Source organism: Sinocyclocheilus grahami, unplaced genomic scaffold (assembly GCF_001515645.1).
Source record: "Sinocyclocheilus grahami isolate Dianchi unplaced genomic scaffold, SAMN03320097.WGS_v1.1 scaffold385.1, whole genome shotgun sequence".
Classification (NCBI taxonomy): Eukaryota; Metazoa; Chordata; class Actinopteri; order Cypriniformes; family Cyprinidae; genus Sinocyclocheilus; species Sinocyclocheilus grahami.
The window spans coordinates 101,792-122,413 of record NW_015505564.1 but is presented as its reverse complement, the minus strand read 5'-3'; the positions used below and the strand labels follow the sequence as shown (position 1 = coordinate 122,413).

Sequence of the window (20,622 nt, the reverse complement as noted above, 5' to 3'; positions counted from 1 at the left end):
TCTGCTGCATACCACACAGAGACGACAAAAGAGCTTTCATAAATTGCAAGCTTGAATTTGATTGGCTGACTTCATGCTATTTCTGAAAGTAAGGTGCACAGATTTTTAAATCAGTCAACACAGAAACAAACGGTATGTTCCAATTACCTGATAGTGTTCTGCAAAGCGCACTTCATAAGGCATTTAACCATCTTAAGTGGGTTTTTGAATTGTAGGAAGTGTATGTTATGTATGAGTCGGTTACCTTACAGGTCTCTAACAACTTACTTAAAAAATTTTTTTACACCTATCAATGTAGTCAAGAATTTTGTACTGCACCTTCTGACTGAATTAAGTCAAATATTTTTTGGTTTGTATTCTGATTCATCTGGGAGCTAACTGGTTTGGTTCACAGTTTAAAATTCCTATGGAGAAAATAAATGTGATATAGTCTTCTATAGTTGAGATGAAAAGCCATTCCACAACTCACTCATGCAACTCAGTCTTCAAAGTGAGGGTACAGGAGAAGTGCATCAAAAACCTTTTAGAACAGCATGCACATTAGGAATAATTAAACTAAAGTGTTTTGGAGGTAATGAATTCTTCATGGTGACTAAATCAAGCTCCAGCATCAATCAAGAGGGAATATACAGTATGCTGGTGAGATGAAAACCAATGCACTCTTCAATCTCACAGTCCATAAACATACCAAAAAGAAAGAGGTGTGTGTGCTGCGAGTTATAGGCTCAAAGCAGAAATGAAAGCACTGTGTGCCTCTACTCACAGCAGGCCAGAATCACTGTCACAATGCTGGTTGTAGTCCATACACAAATACAAGCTTACCATGCACCTCCAGCCGTTGGTGGGTATTGTGTCCATGACGGGCTGCAGGCAGAAGGTATGACACCCTTTATCACACATGTCACACACCAGCATTTTGCTGTCATTCCCTGGGTTCCTACAAACCAGATGAGAAAAAGAGAGTAGATTAAAGATAGATTCCAGATACCGGGTTAGGGGCGTTTGCAAATTTCAAGATAACAAGACATTCTGACCTATGTCATGTTGACAGTTTGCTTGCAGCTAGTGGCCAGTTAGGTAAGTTTCAGTGACAAGCAGGGCAAAAGTGAAAACGTTTAGCCAATCAGAAGATATTTAATGTTTAATGTTCAGTTCTGTGGAAAGAGAATGTACTGATGGGATTTCACTGCAGCCAGTACAACTGACTGACAAAATTACCTGTTGTTTGCTGCAATCTAGCCCAATCTAGTTCAACCTTTATTTTGTGTTTCTTCTTTTTCGTAATGTTTAGTTTTATTGACATGATTACAAACAAAACGACTTAGACAATTAAGTGCTCCTTAAAAAAAAGAATTTAATATATAGTGCACCGCAAACTTTGTAAATGTTATATTGTTGTTGTCTATGCACAAAAACCTACACTCAATCATTGATCTTGCAGTGATTCCAGTGTAAAAATATTTATGCCAATTATGAACCAAGATGACTGCTTAAATCCACATGGTACTTCTGTTCTTACATTGAGAGCTTCATGCTGATTGGCTTTCAAAATGCGCTACAATAAATCAATGATAAACGTCAAAAGCAGTCAATTAATTACTCAGTTCTCCTCCATTTCCATCTCCTAACATTATTAAGGTATTCCAGTTTGTAAGTGGGCTTAATCAAATGAACTGTCATGATGCATTTAGAGACTACCATCTGCAGATAGCAGATTAATCGATTAAACGGCTTATTAATAGAAGTGTTATTTCTCCATTGTGTCTATTTTTTTTATCTAAAAAAAGGTTTTACATATACACTGCATACTCTTTTCTGTTTTCCAATATTTTTAGTGAATTTTAGTGAAGTGTTGATTTAAATTACACTTTTGTTTTGTTTTTTTTGCAGAAAATTAAAAAATCTATATTGGCGAGCAAAACGACTAATCTGCTGTCAAGATATCAGTGTCAGCCACTGAAAAAGACACTTTTAACTGCAGCCACCATTCCTCAGACAAATACAACCTCATTCTACATTTACCCAGGCAAACAAACACCCCATTACTTTCTCCCCATGAGCAATAACACTTTCACTTTGGCTTTTCAGAGCCCAAACCTGTCTAAGTGGTAAATCAGAGGGGAAACAGTGAGATTTATAGAGCCGAGAGAAGGTGATGTGACGTTCAGGAGATTTAGCCATTTCCAGGCCTATATTTTCAGCCAATGCAAATCAACATTAAATGAGAACGTCATCTGATATTTACAGCTCAGCTGAGCCATGGCCATTATGGCCATTTTCCTCCACTGATCTGCCTCTCCCAGCCCTACTGTATTTGAAACCCAGAATCACATCAACAAAGCAGCACATCATATTGGAGAAGGCTATATAAAATACAATCCATTTTGACTACACTGCATTTTTACTGTAAAAATCCCTGCTTCTCGTGAGGTCCAGGCTCTATGATCTACTGTATTCTATCTCCTCAAAACAATATACATATAGAAAGACTTGAACACACATTAAAGGTGTCTGACATCAGTCGGATGGATCTCCCAGCAGTCATAGTTAGAGTGAGGCTGCTGGCATGAAAAAACAGCTCAAAACAAAATTCCCTAAGGATAGCCTTGTCTTCATCCATGCTGACATATAAACTCAATTGTCATTCTATAAAAACAGCAAAACAACTCTGGCTTTATTTATTTAATGTCTAGTGATATTAGGCAGTATGCCAAATACCAACAAATTAATCAATTCGTATTATTATTTATTTATTTATTTTTGTGTGGATTTAAATATAGTAAAACAGAGAATGGAAAGGGAAAGCAAAAAACAGAAATGCAAAGGGAACGTGTGCAATTTTCAGAACAATGAGTGTTCAAAATTCTCCAGACATCTGAACTTTTCAACTGTGTTGAGTAATTAATGTCCAGGTGAGCTGGATACTCACTTGCATGCGAGGCACACTTTGCACTCAGGACACTGCCAGCCGGCCCTCTTCAGTGGGGTGACAGTGATGTCCAAACAGGCCCCATGGTAATGCTGGCCACACGTACAGCAGAAGAGCTGATCGAGCAAGTCTCCAGAACTGTCACACACCAGACAGTTCACCTCATCTTTCGCTGTAAGGGAGAGTTAATATACAATGTGTCTCCAACTACACAAGGAATATCTTATATGTAGTAATTTATGATGTAAACAGATGTGCTCCATCGGTCTGTCATGAGCATACCTGTTTGCTTACAGTTATTGTCTCAAAAGATTTTTTTTTCATTAATTTTTATCTGTTTTAATTATAATAATAATTAATATATATATATAAAAAAAAGCCTCAACATTTTATAGTGATGGCCAAGTATGGTGACCCATACTCGGAATTAGTGCTTTGCATTTAACCCATCCAAAGTGCGCGCGCACAGCAGTGAACACACACACACCGTGAACACACACCCGGAGCAGTGGGCAGCCATTTTTTGCTGCGGCCTGGGGAGCAGTTGGGGGTTCAGTGCCTTGCTCAAGGGCACCTCAGTCATGGTATTGAAGCTGAAGAGAGCACTGTACATTCACTCCCCCCACCTACAATCCCTGCCGGTATGAGACTCGAACCCGCAACTTTGGGTTACAAGTCCGACTCTCTAACCATTAGGCCACGATTTCCCCCAATTTATGAAAGAATCAGCAGAAGGAAATGTGTGTAACAGAGAAACTCACATCGGACAAGGGCTTGTTGGATGTGATCCGGGCAGAGGAGGGTGTATGCCTTTATGTCCTGGAAGCTTCCGGCAGCAGCTGCACAGGGGTAATGAAAGGAGCGCCCACAGCTCTCCTCACAGCACTTTATGGATGCTCCAAGGCGCTTACAGTATGCACAGCACTATAAAGTGAATACAGAAACATATATATCAGAAGTGTAGTTTCAGTTACATAAATACTCCATACATCACTATTAGCGATGGAGAGTTTAGATGAACTGGTATTTTTGTTTTTACATAGCTCCAAAACTGCTCAAGTGAATAATCTTTCACATTTATAATGTTTACCCTCTTTAGGGGTTTCTTTAGGTTAAGTAACAGATCGTTAATAATTAAATATTTGGGAGATGTTTTTCTGTTTTACTGTTATTGTTATGAAGATATTTCTGGTGAGCCCCCGTATCTTGAATTTAGGGGTAGTGGTCGACCGATATGGACTTTTTTTAATGGCTGATGCTGATGCCAATAGCTTAGAGAGCAGGGTGGCCGAAGGTCGATACAGAACTGACTGACACTGACACACACACACACACACACACACACACACACACAAGTACTATAGCGTAAAAGTACCACAGCATTTACCTTTCTTTCACATTTATAATGTTTACCCTCTTTAGGGGTTTCTTTAGGTTAAGTAACAGATCGTTAATAATTAAATATTTGGGAGATGTTTTTCTGTTTTACTGTTATTGTTATGAAGATATTTCTGGTGAGCCCCCGTATCTTGAATTTAGGGGTAGTGGTCGACCGATATGGACTTTTTTTAATGGCTGATGCTGATGCCAATAGCTTAGAGAGCAGGGTGGCCGAAGGTCGATACAGAACTGACTGACACTGACACACACACACACACACACACACACACACACACACACACAAGTACTATAGCGTAAAAGTACCACAGCATTTACCTTTCTACTACTAAAAATAGACAAGGCAAACGCTACAGTACCTTTTCATATACCAATTAATTGCTTTGTTTAACAGTTCTGTCAAATGATTTATTAGACAGAACTGTTAAACAAAGACTGTAAATCTCTTGCTCTTCTACACTCAGGCAGTGGCATTCTCAGTCACTGTTAATGTGAGATCCTGAATCAAGTTTAGATTTATTTACTGTTTAATTAATTTGATGCATTAATTTGCTGTACAGAGATTCAGTGATAATTATTAAAATGGGCACCTCACAATTTGTACAAATATAATATTTATATATCCAAAAACACAAGATGAACTGTGGCTGAACCTTGCATGGCAAACAGAGAAACCATGACTCATTAAGGTGTATTCACACATATTTGGTGTGACCTTTAAGATTTTAAAACAAAATAACATATCCCTCTAAACACCTTAACACAGTATGTGAAAATTCAAACTGCACTGAAACACTTTTTTATTGGTTTATTAGCCTCAAACAGCTTAAAAAGCCAAAATGGCAACAAACAAACAAGAAAATAAATGTTGTGGAAAGCAATTAATTATAAAACAGAAATCCATTCAATTCATTAGGGTAATATAATGTACTTTATTTACACTCGCTTGATTAATCACTTTAAAAAGCTATTTAATTATTTGAAAAAACATGCTGTCTTTTAATTTAATCTGTCATTTAGTACATTTTAACATGAGGATTTTGAAATCTTTAAAAAATAAAATGCACATTTGTATTTGATGCCGTGTCAAAAATGCTATGGTACATAAAAGGTGAAAATTTCCATCTGTCAATTGCATTGCTCTTATAATAGCCTTTTGTAGCAAAAGTGGTGCAAAACTATAAACCCTGAACAGCAAGGTCATCACAACATGCTTTTCCTCTCACAGGTCCATTTGCTCATTACATATTTCCCCCTCTTTCAGCATGTATTTTTTCAACCTTTCGGATACATCCAGTAAAGCATTCAGGATCAAGGCGAATGCCATTCAAAATAAGGACTTGGATGAAAACTGGCAAGACATTTAAATCACCACCATGGAAAAAGCACTCACTTTGAATAATAGAGGACACCAGGGCCTGAGAAAACGGCCCTAAACTAAAAATGTCTCTAGTCAGCAGTCTCTCTAGCTCTCTCATGTTTTAAAAACCCTTGGCCTAAAGCCCAAATGCAACAATCTGCAAATACCTTTTAACACTGAGCTTTAAGCAATTATCGCCCAGGCGGTGAGTCCACTGGGGCTGACAGCAGCCTCTATCCACAATGCTCTTTTCTGAATCACTCTGAAAAACAGCCATATAGAGCTCTATGGCCATACTCTCCACTCTCAAGGCTAGGTGAGTGTTTAGTATCTCATGCCTCAAATAATGTATCAAACGGAAACCATCCCCTCAGACATCTCCTTCATGGGGTGAAAAACCTACAGCTGATACGTTATTGCTGCCAAGACTCCAAGGACACTATTATAAAGTAGAACAGCATTCCCTCCTTGAAATCTTATATGCAAAGAGGCATAATGGCAGCATTCCAAACGGAGCAGGCCAGTGATGAAAGATGTAGTAAAGTGTTGGATGAGTGTGCTGTACTGTGCACAATGTCGGCTAGTTTGTGTCTCGGTCAGTCAGTGCGTGAACTGCAGCATAGCATTTGAAACTGTTTCTAGACATGATTCGAAATAGATGATTCTTTTACTTTGTCAAAGCACGTCTTCGAGTTTAGAATGCACAACTTTTAAGAAATTACTTTCCAAATTTACACATTTGATTATAAATGAAAAAAAGTCACATTGTGTGTTGCAAGTAATGCTGGGCAATGATTAATCATGATTAATCGCATCCAAAATAAACGTTTTGGTGTACATAATATATGTGTGCTGTGTATATTTATTATGCATATATAAATACACACACATGCATGTAAATATTTAAGATTTGTTTTTATATATATATTAAATATATTTATATATAATATAAATTATATGAATATAAATATATACATGCAAATTAGGGCTGGACAATAATTCAATATCAATATGTATCGCGATATAATTTTTTTCAATAACGGTGATATGACTTTTAAACACATTTCCGATATTTCGATATTCATTACCAGTGTTTCCCATACACTGATTTATTTGTGGCATTTGACTTTGTTGAATAAACATGAGCACTGCACGTTTCAAAATCAAAACGCGGCGCAGGTGTTTTATATGAATGTATCTCTGAAGGGAACCGACTGTCTTCAGAATAGTTTAGATGGCATTTTTATCTGATAAAGTAGCGTTCATGAGCGGAGCTGCTTTGATTACAGCCGTTACTGGAGAAACCACTGTTTCTGCCGCTCTCAAAGTGCCTCCTGCTGGCAGACAATCAGTGTGCATTTTTAATAATAAGCCCGTCTCCAGCAACGTTTTTGTTGTTGCTTAATTTTTTTGTTTTCTGCAGCAACTGTATTCTTTTGGATCAAATAAATGCAGGCTTGGTGAGCAGAAGAGAATTCTTTAAAAAACATTAAAAATCTTCCTGTTCAAAAACTTTAGACTGGTATGTTAGCCTATAGTTTGAAGTAAAAAATATTAACATTAATAAGGAGAGTCTGAGATTTATTTGACAGTGATTTCACATTTCTTGTTTGTATGAAGGCTAAATACCAATAAAAGGTGAACATGTATTTATTTGCGCTATTCTTTTCCTAAAATATTATATAGTTTTATAGGAGTAGGTTTCATAGAGTTGGCAAATTAATTTTTCATAAGTTTGTAGGTACAGACATCTGTTGTGGCCGTTCTTGGCCGTTTTTATGAGGCTTTTTAATAGTGTTCATATCGATATCGGAACTATATCGTATCGACCGAAATGAAGAAATATATCGTGATATAAATTTTGGCCATATCGTCCAGCCCTAATGCAAATACATGTAAATATTTTCAAAATATATACTGTATGTGTGTGTCTTTATATACATAATAAATATACACAGCACACACACACACACATATATTATATAAACAAAGACTTTTATTTTGGATGCGATTAATCGCGATTTATCATTGTTTAGCACTAGTTGCAAGCTAAATGAATTATGCACCAATAGTAGATTATATGTGCAAATAAAGTCAGAGGAAGATGATCTTGTGGAAGGGACTGTGTGAAGTTCAAGCCATCCTCAGCCCTCTGACATTTACTATTTCACAGCTCAGCGAGTCTCACTGCCAGGACAAACCTACATCACAACAAAATCCTTACTTGAGCAAGTCAGTTCACTCAGCAGCCTTCTTGCCAATGCCCCCTGGCAGCTGGCACTTTCCTCAAATGGGGTACAAATTGGTGTCCCATTACTTTTTATAAAGAATTATAACATTACATAGCATGCACATTACATATCATGCAGCTTTTAGATACAATGTTTAAATTATCAAAAAAGTAACATTACTTAAACATTGTGACACTAAGAAAGTGACATAATTTGGAGCCTTTCAACAGCATGGTGAAAAATACAAGTAAATCATCTCATTCTATTTCCTCAATTTCTATATAAACTGTAGTCTTGACTACATTTGTCAAGCTCGACCATTCAACCTGCCACCCAAGCTATTGTAAGAATATATTCCAACTAATTTACAGCCTTAGTGCTTATAGTATACTGCCTGGATGTGAACTACTAAACATACAGCAAATCAACTAGGCTTGGTGTTAAGAAGCCCAGGTCTACCTTGAAAGACCTCGGTCACCCCAGTAATAAATTGTTCTCTGTCTGGCAAACAGTAACAAAACATTCAGCCAAAGTCCAGTGGATTACTGAACAACAGCTACGTGCAGGCAATAAAGCTGGTCTCACATATCGGGGAAAACCTAGTGTGATGTAAAGCTAATTCACCATTTGGATCATTTATTTTTTGCACAACGGTCCCCAATGACTCATTATCAGTTTCTGTTTTTCAGAAAGGCAGAGAAAAGTGTGCAAGACATATCAGATTAGTGAATGCCAGAGGCAGAAACACCAAAACAAAAGGATAGGCCACTGAAATAATACTGATTTCACAGAAAACATGGACAACAATTACACTAAAAGCTTAAGTTTCTAATTGGATGGTTGGAGTTTTGACAGATCCTAACCGTATTTTACATAGCATAGCCACACATTTGGATAGATGCTATGTGTTTTTCCTCAAGAATCAGATCCCAGGTGAAGAGAATATAAAAATTAATTACACCTAATGTGCTTTCCCTGCCTGGGTTCCGTGTGCCCTTGCGTATGCCACATTGCATTGTGTTAATTAGTGGAGTTGCACAAGAGAGACGGCTGTGGCAGTTCTGAACTGCTCTGCTCCTAATTAGAAAATATTTTAAAGACCAGGGGACCGACACAACCTCTTCCACTGCCAATAATAACCCCATTCATGATTAACTCTGAATACTTAATCAACAGTGAGTGCATTTGTCATTCCACCACAGAAAGTACTCTCAGGGAAAGGTATAGCACAAGTTTGCAACTACATTAAAAAATACAAATTGGTGCAAACACGGGCCCACTCAACCCCACTAATAGCATTTTGCCACTAAAATGATGCTAGAGTGAGGGCTCAGTGAAGCTCTGCCAATTCAGCCCACAAGACCACAGAGAGGAACAATGGCGTAACTGACTATGTTACTCTATAACCCGCCCATAAACAAACAGTATACTGCAAGCATTATTTACTTGAAATGTAAATCAAGTAAATAAGAGTGAGCGGCAAATTGCAGTAAATTGCTGCTCTACACAAAATCATTTTTGCATGTGCAAGGTCGCATTTAATGAGCATTTGGGAATGCAACATGTGCCAACAATCTTTTTATTTTTTACTTTACTTATTTACTTATAACTTATTATTATTATTATTATTATTATCATTTAATTTTGATGTGAAATTACTTTATTGGAGGGCCAAACTGTTGCAGCCCTAAAAACAAACACAGGAACATTGAGCTTTTTTTTTTTTATCACAATCACACATTTAAAGAATTTCTTTTAAATCACACATTCAGAATTTATTTTCCTCAAATTGTGCAGGCTTAACTAAAAACTGAATTAAATATATCAAGTAAAAAAAAACAAAAACAATACAATTTAGGGATGCACAATATATTAATACAACAGTTATAATTTGATATATATATAATTTTTTAATTGGCTGATACTAGGTTTAGATGTGCATGCTCTTTTCCCTTATTTTTTAAAATATATTTAGATCATCAATGTCATCTAACATTATCATTAGAGTCCTCTACTGCTAACTAAAGTTATGTGTTAAATGATAACTGGTAAATGTCATTAAATCTCAAAATACATTTCTATTTTCACTATACAATTGGTTTATTGTAATGGAAGAGCTCTAGTTTTGTTTTGCGTTTTAGAGTTGCTTTTTCTTTTTAAAAAGTGTATTTGGTGACGAAATTATCCCAGCCCTCTGCCTCCAACGTAACTGGATGGAGACCAGCAGGTTTACAAAACAGAATTACCTACTCATTGGTAGAAATACATGGAATAGGGCCAGACTGGGTGCTGGCATGTCGGTTGAAAATCGTACAAGTTGACAGAACAACCATTTCAAAGTTGAAAGCGCAAACAAATTCACCAACAAGACATTTAAACACACTGGTGTGGGTGTCACTCACCTCTGTGCTCCCTGAGTCAATTGCTTTGTCCACATACAGCAGCGACTGTCCCTCCCCGCGGCATACACCCTCCGACCAGGCGGCACAGCGCAGGTGAGCGCAACACTGGCCTAGAGGTGCAATAGAATAATAAACACCATCAGCCACTGAAAGACACAAACAGTGACATAAGAGTAGCTTTACCTACCAGTGGGGTCGAATAAAGACGCAACGTTAATGTCATCAGGAAGGCCAATTTGGCCCAGTTCATCCCAGAACTTCCGGCCGGGCTCCTCAGCAGCGGGGTCTGTACTACCTGGAGCAGAGGTTGAGTGCAGGCCGCTGTCTGGAGAGCTGACCCTAAGGAAAGAAGCGAACGGACACATTAGGTTTAATCTGCAAAGACACTGAAGGAGTCACAAAAGAATATTTGAAGGTGACAGTTATGTAGCCCACTCCTCTGTGAGATAACAAACACTTGGCAGTTTATTTCTAGATGTCAGCATTCCAGTCATGTTTCAAGAAGGCCTACGGTGCAACTACAACATCCATGAAGCCCTGTCTGCAACGGCGAGGTATGGGGTTATCATACTTGGCTGCTACACAAGGACTGGCTGTTTAGAAGCAAAGTATGAAAGAGACGGAGAAAGAGAGAGGACGAAAGAGAGCCGGAAAGGGGGTGGGAGGCTTGAATGACTGGCTGCTTGGATGTGGCGCTGAGAGAGTGAGCTACAGAGATTCAGAGAAGCGGAAAAAAAGGAATTAACATTTAAAAAGGGAGCCGGTTTGAAGAGGGCCAGCCAGAAGTGGGTTGCAGCAGGGACAGGATGAAAGACTACTGTATGCGATCCCTATTCTGTCCAGAACATCTGCATAAATATAAATATACTGTTTGGTGTGCTACTTCCTCTTTAAAAAGACTTGCATCAGAGGAGCAGTGACATTAGGGACATTATTGTATCGTAAGGAACTCCATGAATTTGTTTTTTCCAAACAATTCCATTGACATCTTTGGTTCATATTGTTGACTTGGGATTTGTGAGTTTTGGATTTTGTGTTTTTTAATGTTTCATAAGAAAGGAATACACTTATAGGTGTCATTTAAAAATTGGTTTTGATTTCATACTGAGGTTCCTAAAATGCTAAGGCATCATAGGTACGGACCCTTCCAAATATCAGAGAGCAAATGTAAGTCTTAAAAATGTCAAGGCAGCATTACATGCATCCTTTACTGATAGGACGATCCAAGAGTGTCAGAAAGAACCACTGATTAAAATATTTTATTCAATATTAAAATGTATTGATAAAAAAAAATGTGCAATATGATAAAAATGACTGCATAATTCACACGAGGAGCTATATTTGTGAGAGAGAGCAAATGTAAGTCTTAAAAATGTCAAGGCAGCATTACATGCATCCTTTACTGATAGGACGATCCAAGAGTGTCAGAAAGAACCACTGATTAAAATATTTTATTCAATATTAAAATGCATTGATAAAAAAAAATGTGCAATATGATAAAAATGACTGCATAATTCACACGAGGAGCTATATTTGTGAGTCAAATAGGGCTGTGACGGTGAGGAAATTTTCCCACCAGTTAATCGATGAGTGACAACACCGGTAATACCGGTATCTTCATTGGGTGGGGTGAGGGGGTGTTAGTTCGTTTGAGTTTCCCATCTTTTCTTCGCTTTCAAATGGCTTGTAAAAGTGCCGTGCACATTCTACTTTCAGTTTCAAATTAGCAGCAATTGAATTGCCGCAATTCGTCGTCAAGCAATTGTTTGTTTGAGTGGTGAGGAAATTTTCCCACCGGTTAATCGACGTGTGACAACACCGGTGAGGGGGTGTTAGTTCGTTTGAGTTTCCCATCTTTTCTTCGCTTTCAAATGGCTTGTAAAAGTGCCGTGCACATTCTACTTTCAGTTTCAAATTAGCAGCAATTGAATTGCCGCAATTCGTCGTCAAGCAATTGTTAGTTTGAGTTTTCTCTCTTTTCCTCGGATTTCCTGGCTTTCAAATAGCTTGAAATGCGCCGTGCACATTTTACTTTCACTTTCAAATTAGCAGCAATTGAATTGCCGCAATTCGTCGTCAAGCAATTGTTTGTTTGAGTTTTCTCTCTTTTCCTCGGATTTCCTGGCTTTCAAATAGCTTGAAATGCGCTGTGCACATTTTACTTTCACTTTCAAATTAGCGGCAATTCGGCGTTGATTCAATTAAATTAAATTCCATCAAACTCATAGAACTTTTATTAACAAAACGAATAAAAATACACCATATATGCCTAATAAAATAACAAATTACTTAGGCTACACAAAGTTTAAATAGGTATATAAAAATGAAAATCAGCAAACACTGTGGAACCAAATAAATAAGAAACATAGAACATTTATTAGCAAAACAAATAAGAAAGCTTAGAGGCACGGCATAAACACCTTGATGTAAAATAAAATACACAAAGTTTAAATAAAGTAATCAGCAAACACTGTGGAACCAAATAAATAAGAAACATAGAACATTTATTAGCAAAACAAATAAGAAAGCTTAGAGGCACGGCATAAACACCTTGATGTAAAATAAAATACACAAAGTTTAAATAAAGTAATCAGCAAACACTGTGGAACCAAATAAATAAGAAACATAGAACATTTATTAGCAAAACAAATAAGAAAGCTTAGAGGCACGGCATAAACACCTTGATGTAAAATAAAATACACAAAGTTTAAATAAAGTAATCAGCAAACACTGTGGAACCAAATAAATAAGAAATTAATGTTTAAAAAACTTCCAGTCAATAGGCTTTTCCAAATTTAAAATATTGCCAAACAGGTGCCTTTGCATTTCCTTTCTAAACAATCTTCTGCCATCGTCTTGTCTTTCTCACCTCACTCTTGTCAGTCAGCTCGACTCACTCTCCTCACGTGATAAATAAAATCTGACTCCTGCTCCGTGGTGCACTGTCATTCGCGAACTGTTCGGCACGCTGCATTGAGCGTTTAGTTTTTAAAAGTGTCTGTCCTCTAACTGAACTAGGCTAAATTATTTGTGTTACTATAAAAAAATCTAAACGACGGTGGGGGGCGGTGACGTGGTAGGCAAATGACATAACCGGTGTTGCGGCTTAACACCAGTATAACCGAAAACACCATCTATCGCAGCAAGCCAAGAGTAAAGTCACTGTCTATGTAGACCAGTCTTAAGTTAATTTTGAATTAGGATACAGCCTTGAGGCCAATTCACATTGGACCATCAGACGCCGACAAACATCAGCAGACACGTTCGCCTGGTTTTGTCTGTGTGTTACCCCTCTACTCTGTCCCCCTCCACCACCTCCCACCTCTTCTCTGACGGCTGATGACCTTGTCAGCTTTTTCACTGATAAGGTGGCAACTTTCAGCAGCCAGTTCTCTGCACCACTTATCCATAGCCAACCTACACACATTCCACTCTTCTCTTCCTTCTCTCCCCTCACGGTAAATGAGGTCTCCAAAGTTCTCTGTGCCAACCGTCCAACATCCTGTCCCTTAGACCTGATCCACTCCCACCTACTACAGCAGATCTCGCCAACAGTGCTACCCGTGCTGACTCACATCAACATATCCCTAACTACTGGAAAATGTCCTAGCACATTTATACAGGCTCAAGGAACCCCACTGATCACAAAACAAAACTCAATCCTACAGACCAGTTCCTTTTCTGTAAAAAAAAGAGTTGTGTTTGATCAGCTCTCTGCTATTCTCCAACAGAACAACCTACTTTACTACACTGACCATTGCTGAAACTCTTTGTCTGTCCTTATTGTACTGGTCCTGTCTGCTGCTTCGACACTGTAAACCACCAGATTCTACTGTCCACCCTCTTTGCCTTGGGCATCACAGGTACAGTACGTTGGTGGCTTCAGTCCTATCTCACAGGCAGATCTTTCAAGGTTTCATGAAGAGGAGGAGTGTTTGAGTCACATAAGCTAATAACTGGGGTTACTTTAGGTTCAGTGCTCGCTCCTCTCCTTTCTCCATTTACACAACCTCATTGGAAGTAATCATAAATGCACATGGCTTCCACCACTGCTATACAGATGATACACAGCTCTAGCTCATGTCAGACCATTTCTTTTCTCACTACAAAATCAAATTCAAGGTTTTGACACTTGACACAAAAGGTAGGATCGAACCCGGGTCGATCGCATCAAAAAGCCAATGACACACGCTTATCCATCTGCACCACTGGAGCTGATGAATTACAGCCACTTTTAACTAAATCTAAATATACACTCCGTATTTTTTATTCCATAGTAAGGACAATTCATACAATACACTTAAACTGAGCTACTTTAATACCATCTCCAAACTTTCTACCAGGACTCTGCTGTTCTTCGGCTGGTTTTTCCTGTATATGTTGACTGACAGATGTCTCGTCCAGTCAGCGGTGAGTAATCCCAAACCAATGGTGCTGTCTCGAACTATAACAACCTTTTCCGGTTTGTCAGATTTTTCGTTGTGTTTTCTGATTTGTTAATTTGTTTTCGGATTTGTCGTTGTGTTTTCTGACTTGTTATTTTGTTTTCGAATTTGTCATTGTGTTTTCTGACTTGTGATAATGTTTTCTGAAGTGTTGTTGTGCTTTCTGAATTGTTATTTTGTTTTTTAGACTTGCATTTGCGTTTGTAATTTGTTATTTTGTTTTCAGAATTGTGATTTGTTTAGCACTTCTCGGCCACCGTAGTTTAATATGGAGAGGCACTGAAATGTAGACCTTCGTTTGTGTGTTTTTGCCCTACAATGTACATGATGTGAGAACAGTTTGCTATTTAGGTTTGTAATAGCATTGACTCACTAACTTTAACGTTAGCTGGTTTTAGCAATAGATATCTTGCTGAAACACAAGATGACATTAATGTTCTGCTTGAGCAAATGAAAATTGTAACTTAATGAGAGTGTGACAACCAGAAAATTTATGTTTTTGTCTTCATTGGGATTGGGGTTGAATGCTTAGGGACATTTTGCTCTGTTTTGTTTGGATTTAGGAAATGTAATAAAATAAATTCTATTGCCCATCCTCTCAGGATACCTTGAATCAGTGTTACAAGTACCACAGGCACATTGTTTTTCCATTTTCGTAGCATAAACACCATCAAACCGATGCGAGCTTCGGATCTTCCAATGTTTCTCTATGGTGCTGAAAACTAAAGATGTCTAAGTTTCACTCCCCGTGCAACTGATACTCGACTGCCATTGGCTCATCTGCATTTGAGGGGAGCAGCTTACCGATAGGTCAATTGACTCCTACAAATGCATGCTCCCTCTCACCAGCTTAAGTCACTGAATGAGTAACACTTCGTTGTTCCTTCACAAAGAGAAACAAAGTCACTCTCCAAACACCCTCTCTGCTCCTCTCTGGTGGAATGAGCTGCTAACCTCCATCCAAACTGCTTAGACCATCACAGCTTTCAAGAACCAGCTGAAGACACATCTCTTCCGCAACCACTTAACCACCCTACACCCTTAAGCCAATGAACTAACACACACACCCACACAAAAAGGAAAAATCTTTTTTTTCTTCTCTGCATTTGCCCTTTGCTCTAACTTACAAGTTTATTATTCGCTCCGTGACAAATTGCTTTTGTTCCTCTATTGCAATTCACTTTGGATAAAAGTGTCTGCAAAATGCATAAATGTAAACATAGTCTTATTGGCACTGGTTGGTGCTTGTTTTAGTTTCACTAAAGTTTGTCTGGTCTTAGAATGTCTGAGAATTGGTGTACTATAATCTGGGGACTGTTGGCATTGGTCACTATCTGGTGGGTCAGTGTGAAATGTGACCCTGGAGCACAAAACCAGTCTTAAGTCGCTGGGGTATATTTGTAGCAATAGACAAAAATACATTGCATGGGTCAAAATGACTGATTTTTCTTTTATGCCAAAATTCATTAGGATCTTAAGTAAAGATCATGTTCCATGAAGCTATTTTGTAAATTTCCTACTGTAAATTTTAGATTAGTAATATGCATTGCTAAGAACTTCATTTGGACAACTTTAAAGGCGATTTTCTCAACATTTAGATTTTTTTGCACCCTCAGATTCCAGATTTTCAAATAGTTGTATCTTGGCCAAATATTGTCCTATCCTAACAACCATGCATCAAAGGATAGCTTATTTATTCAGCTTTCAGATTATGTATAAATCTCAATTTCAAAAAATGTACTCTTATGACTGGTTTTGTGGTCCAGGGTCACAAATAGCCTTTACAATTCAGCTGTCTATGGAGACACTACAAGTCATGGCAGCTCACTAGGTTAAAGAACAGTTACACTTTAAAAAGCAATGTTTATTTCAGTTACACTTTAAAAATAAATGTCTATTTAACAGTGATATCAAGACATCTTCTTCAAAGAAAGAGGCAGCATCATATGTATCCTCTGCGGAGCAGACAAACTTAGAATGCATTACGACAAGCTCAACTGTAAAAAACAAAACATTCGGGAGTCTGGTCTCCAGTGAGAGTCTACATGAAGTGCTGCAAATCACTCATGAGGTTTCTTGATGGTTAAAAAGCTGACTTAACAGTAAGTTGCCTTTGTACACCGCTTACAAAATTTTGGAACAGAGCTTAAATTTTGGGTTAAACTATTTCGACAGCCCACTTTAGACATTCCATTAAGTTTCTATTACGTTGAAATCTACTAATGCAGAATTCACACTGCACAATGTTTCCCCCAATATTCACTTGCTGACAGGTTTTGTGAAATCAACGTCAAATGCCTGAAATTGGAGGCAAATCGGTGCTCGTTCACGCGAGTGACAATCACGCAGTGTGAATTATCAAAAACGTGATCTGAGAGAATTGCAGACGACAGTGAAATATTTGGCATGCTAAATATCTGGACCTGTCGGCGATTCAAAATCCTGCTGTGTGAAATTAGTTCTGACTGAAAAATATATCTGCAATGACCTACAGCCAATGAGAGAGCAACATACAGGGCAGCAGGAAGTTCGGGGAGAAGTTATATAAAAGTAGTTTGCGGACCAGATAGCGTTGTATGTGATTCTTCCTATTGTAAAGTCATGCAGTGTGTAACCTCCTGTCACCAATATATCGTGCAGTGTGAAAACTGCAGCATCTGAATGCTACCCCAGATACCCCTAGTCATGCAGTGTAAAAACAACTGTGATCCTATGACTTTGAAAATCATGCTGTGTGAACTCGGCATAAGTTGCAAAATTAGCAGAATTTGCAATGTTGCTCAAGTAACATTGCAAGTAAAAATGTTACTCAAGTTAGTAGAATGTCTGAAGCAGACTATCAAAATAAAGTTAACAAGTTTTGAAAAAGAGAATCTGTGTCAGTCACTTTTAATGTCTGCAATGCCTCAAGTTACAATAACTCACACAATGTCTGCTCCACCTTAACAGTCTCCACCTTAAATTACATGCAATGTTCCTCATTCTCGTTTGAGCTGTTATTGTTTTCACTCCCTTGTCAATAACTGGCACAGTTCCAGCTCAGACCGACCAATCAGATGCCTCCAACACAACAATTCACCGCCTGTTGGCAGGCTGCCAGAGACTGCACAGAGAGCATTACGTCACTATTCCTCAGGGACCCGTCTGATTGGTTAAGAAGAGCTGAGAAAATTAGGCACTCATCCAATGAGCCTAAGGGTGGCTGTGGACAGGAACTTTTGACAACAACAGGTCACGTGGAGCTCTGTGAAAGGCTGTCAGTGGAGTTTTCCCTTATAGATTTCTCCTTTAACCCTCCATCTAGTAACTAATCATCAGACAATTCTGGCACCAAATTAATTGACCCAAATTGAATTGTGGTGTTGGGTTCATTAGCAACTCCCAGCGTATTTGGGTCAAAGCACTCCATTCCTCTCCATCAGAAAGCACAATGGAAGAGAACACAAGTTCTGTGTGACCCAAAACTTAAATAATCGGGGGGGCTTTCCATTTCCAAGTCTGATTTTTTGGTCCTAATTTAAAGGAATATTTCACTCTAAAATGAGAATTCAGTTATTTAACCTCTCATGTCTTCCTAAACCCATGGCTGCTCTTTCTCCCCATACAGTGAAAGTGAATGTATACTAAGGCCAGTCAAGGTATAAAAATAAAAATAATTAAAAGAATCATAAAATTAGTTTATGGCTTGTGTTCTATATAAAGGATTTGAATGAATTTTTGGAGTCATTCACTTTCATTGTATGGTGAAAAGCCTTGATAATCTACTAAAATAATAATAATTTATTATTATCATTATACTAATTATAAAATGTTTATTTTAGCTTGATGGAAGAAATTAAGTCATAGAGGTCTGAAACAGGGTGAGTAAATGAATACAGTTGCATGCTTTCTTTCAACAAGTTTGTTTATTAAAGCTTATCCTCTGCATCTCAATCGGGTTCAAATTGATAAGCAATATTAACGACGTCAATGTTTACAATAAAACCGGAGCACATACCACTGAGGTGAGGGGCGTGACTTTTAGATGAAGGGACAGGGCGGTGTAGAATAAAGGTAAATTATGTGAAAAATAATGCTTTTTTTTTTTTAAATGAAGCATTAACACATGTTAGACTGCACCCCATAAACACCCCCCCCCCCCCCTTAAATTTATCATTTTGATGATAATCCAGAATGGATTATGCTTTTATGAAACACATGTAAGTGACTGAAATTAAATTATATTCCAGTTTTAAATGTGCATCTGATTACAGATAGCCTAAATGGGATTACACAAAACCCACTTTTGTGATGTTTTGTGACATCACAAAACCCGGAGAAACAACGCTGTAGTCCAAGTCCACTTTTTGAATTTTAGTCAGTGTGTAGTGTGTATGTTTGGGCATAAAAAAAAAGATCTTCAAAGTGACAAACCTCAAAGTCCACTCCAAAGGGAGATATTTCGTTTAAAAAAAATCCCTTTTCAAGAACTACAACAAACGGCTCTAAGTATCTCACTGACTAAAATTCAAAAAGTGAAAAAGCATAATAGCCTTTAATATAACTCAGATTGTATTCATCTGAAAGAAAGAAAGGATGGCTTGGATAAACCTAGGATGGCTTGAGTAAATCAGGGGTAATTTTAATTTTTTGGTGAACTATCCCTTTAAGGTATTAATAAAAAATATAAATAAATTTTAAGATTGTGAAAAATTCAAACATCACCATTACAAAGGTAAACCTAGTTTAGAAACTAATTTTGTCCGATTTCGAGGAGTAATTACACTGGACATTCTAATGAGATAGTGCCTAGCACAGCACTCAGCATTATTTCAGCTCTGCGGGGGTCACTGGGGTCATTGCTTTTTAAACAAGGCGCTTTTAGTCCCCACAGCAAACACAACTGGCAAACCGGCAACTCTCACCTCCACACAACCTCATTACACATCACAGCTTAAAGGGGTCATATGATGTTGCTAAAAAGAACATTATTTTGTGTATTTGGTGTAATGAAATGTGTTTATGCGGTTTAAGGTTTTAAAAAAACATTATTTTCCACATACTGTACATTATTGTTTCTCCCCTATGCCCCGCCTTTCTGAAACGCGTTGATTTTTACAAAGCTCATCGGTCTGAAAAGCGAGGTGTGCTCTGATTGGCCAGCTATCCAGTGCGTTGTGATTGGCCGAATACCTCAAGCGTGTGACAGAAATGTTACACTCCTTACCATACTGTGATGCCGTGATCCGGAGCGACGAGACAAAAACATTAAAACCCATTACAAACAAGGCATTTGTTGCATCCAGTGGGGACATAATTACGGATTATAATGACTTATACTGTCTTTTTATGCATTGCACCGCGCCGCGTAAACATACAAACCATGTCTGCATTTGTGACCGGAGAAATTACAAACAACAAGCGCTACTCTACACTGCACAAAACTTCTTTAAATATGAAAACGTACTTACAGACTGAGTCAGAACAGCCGGTATTGTAGTCTAAACAGTCCTCCATAAAATGCGCTGCACACATCTGAATATTTGGCCAAACAAAGTATTTTCGCTTTCGCAACGAAATACACAGCGTCTTCACAACATGGCGGAGGCGGCAACAATAAAGTTACGCCTTCTTTCTTTGCGTGAACATTTGGGCGGCGTTATGCAAATCTTCCCACATTGCGACATAGACATGTGGGGGTGTGTTAGAACGAGCCGTTTTAGGTAGGTATGGTTGACTCTTAACTTTGATAAAGAATATCTCTTTGGTTTTGAGACTTTAGTCTTTGCAACTTCAGGGATCGTATCTATTCACAAACAGCTTGTAACACTCCAAAGAGAAAGGAAAACTTGAAATCGCATCATATGACCCCTTTAAT

General features: G+C 38.0%; 1 protein-coding gene across 1 annotated transcript in view; it reads right to left on the bottom strand.

Moving 5' to 3' along the window:
• The window catches only part of kmt2ca (lysine (K)-specific methyltransferase 2Ca), a 168,146-nt gene that overhangs the window by 86,816 nt on the left and 60,708 nt on the right, over window positions 1-20,622 (bottom strand). Inside the window, exons 6-10 of the mRNA XM_016231219.1 lie at window positions 10,508-10,659; window positions 10,321-10,430; window positions 3,691-3,853; window positions 2,930-3,101; window positions 823-937 (exon numbers count right to left, since the gene is read on the bottom strand). Of these exons, the coding sequence (XP_016086705.1) occupies window positions 823-937; window positions 2,930-3,101; window positions 3,691-3,853; window positions 10,321-10,430; window positions 10,508-10,659 (712 nt within the window). The remainder of the gene's footprint in view (window positions 1-822; window positions 938-2,929; window positions 3,102-3,690; window positions 3,854-10,320; window positions 10,431-10,507; window positions 10,660-20,622) is intronic.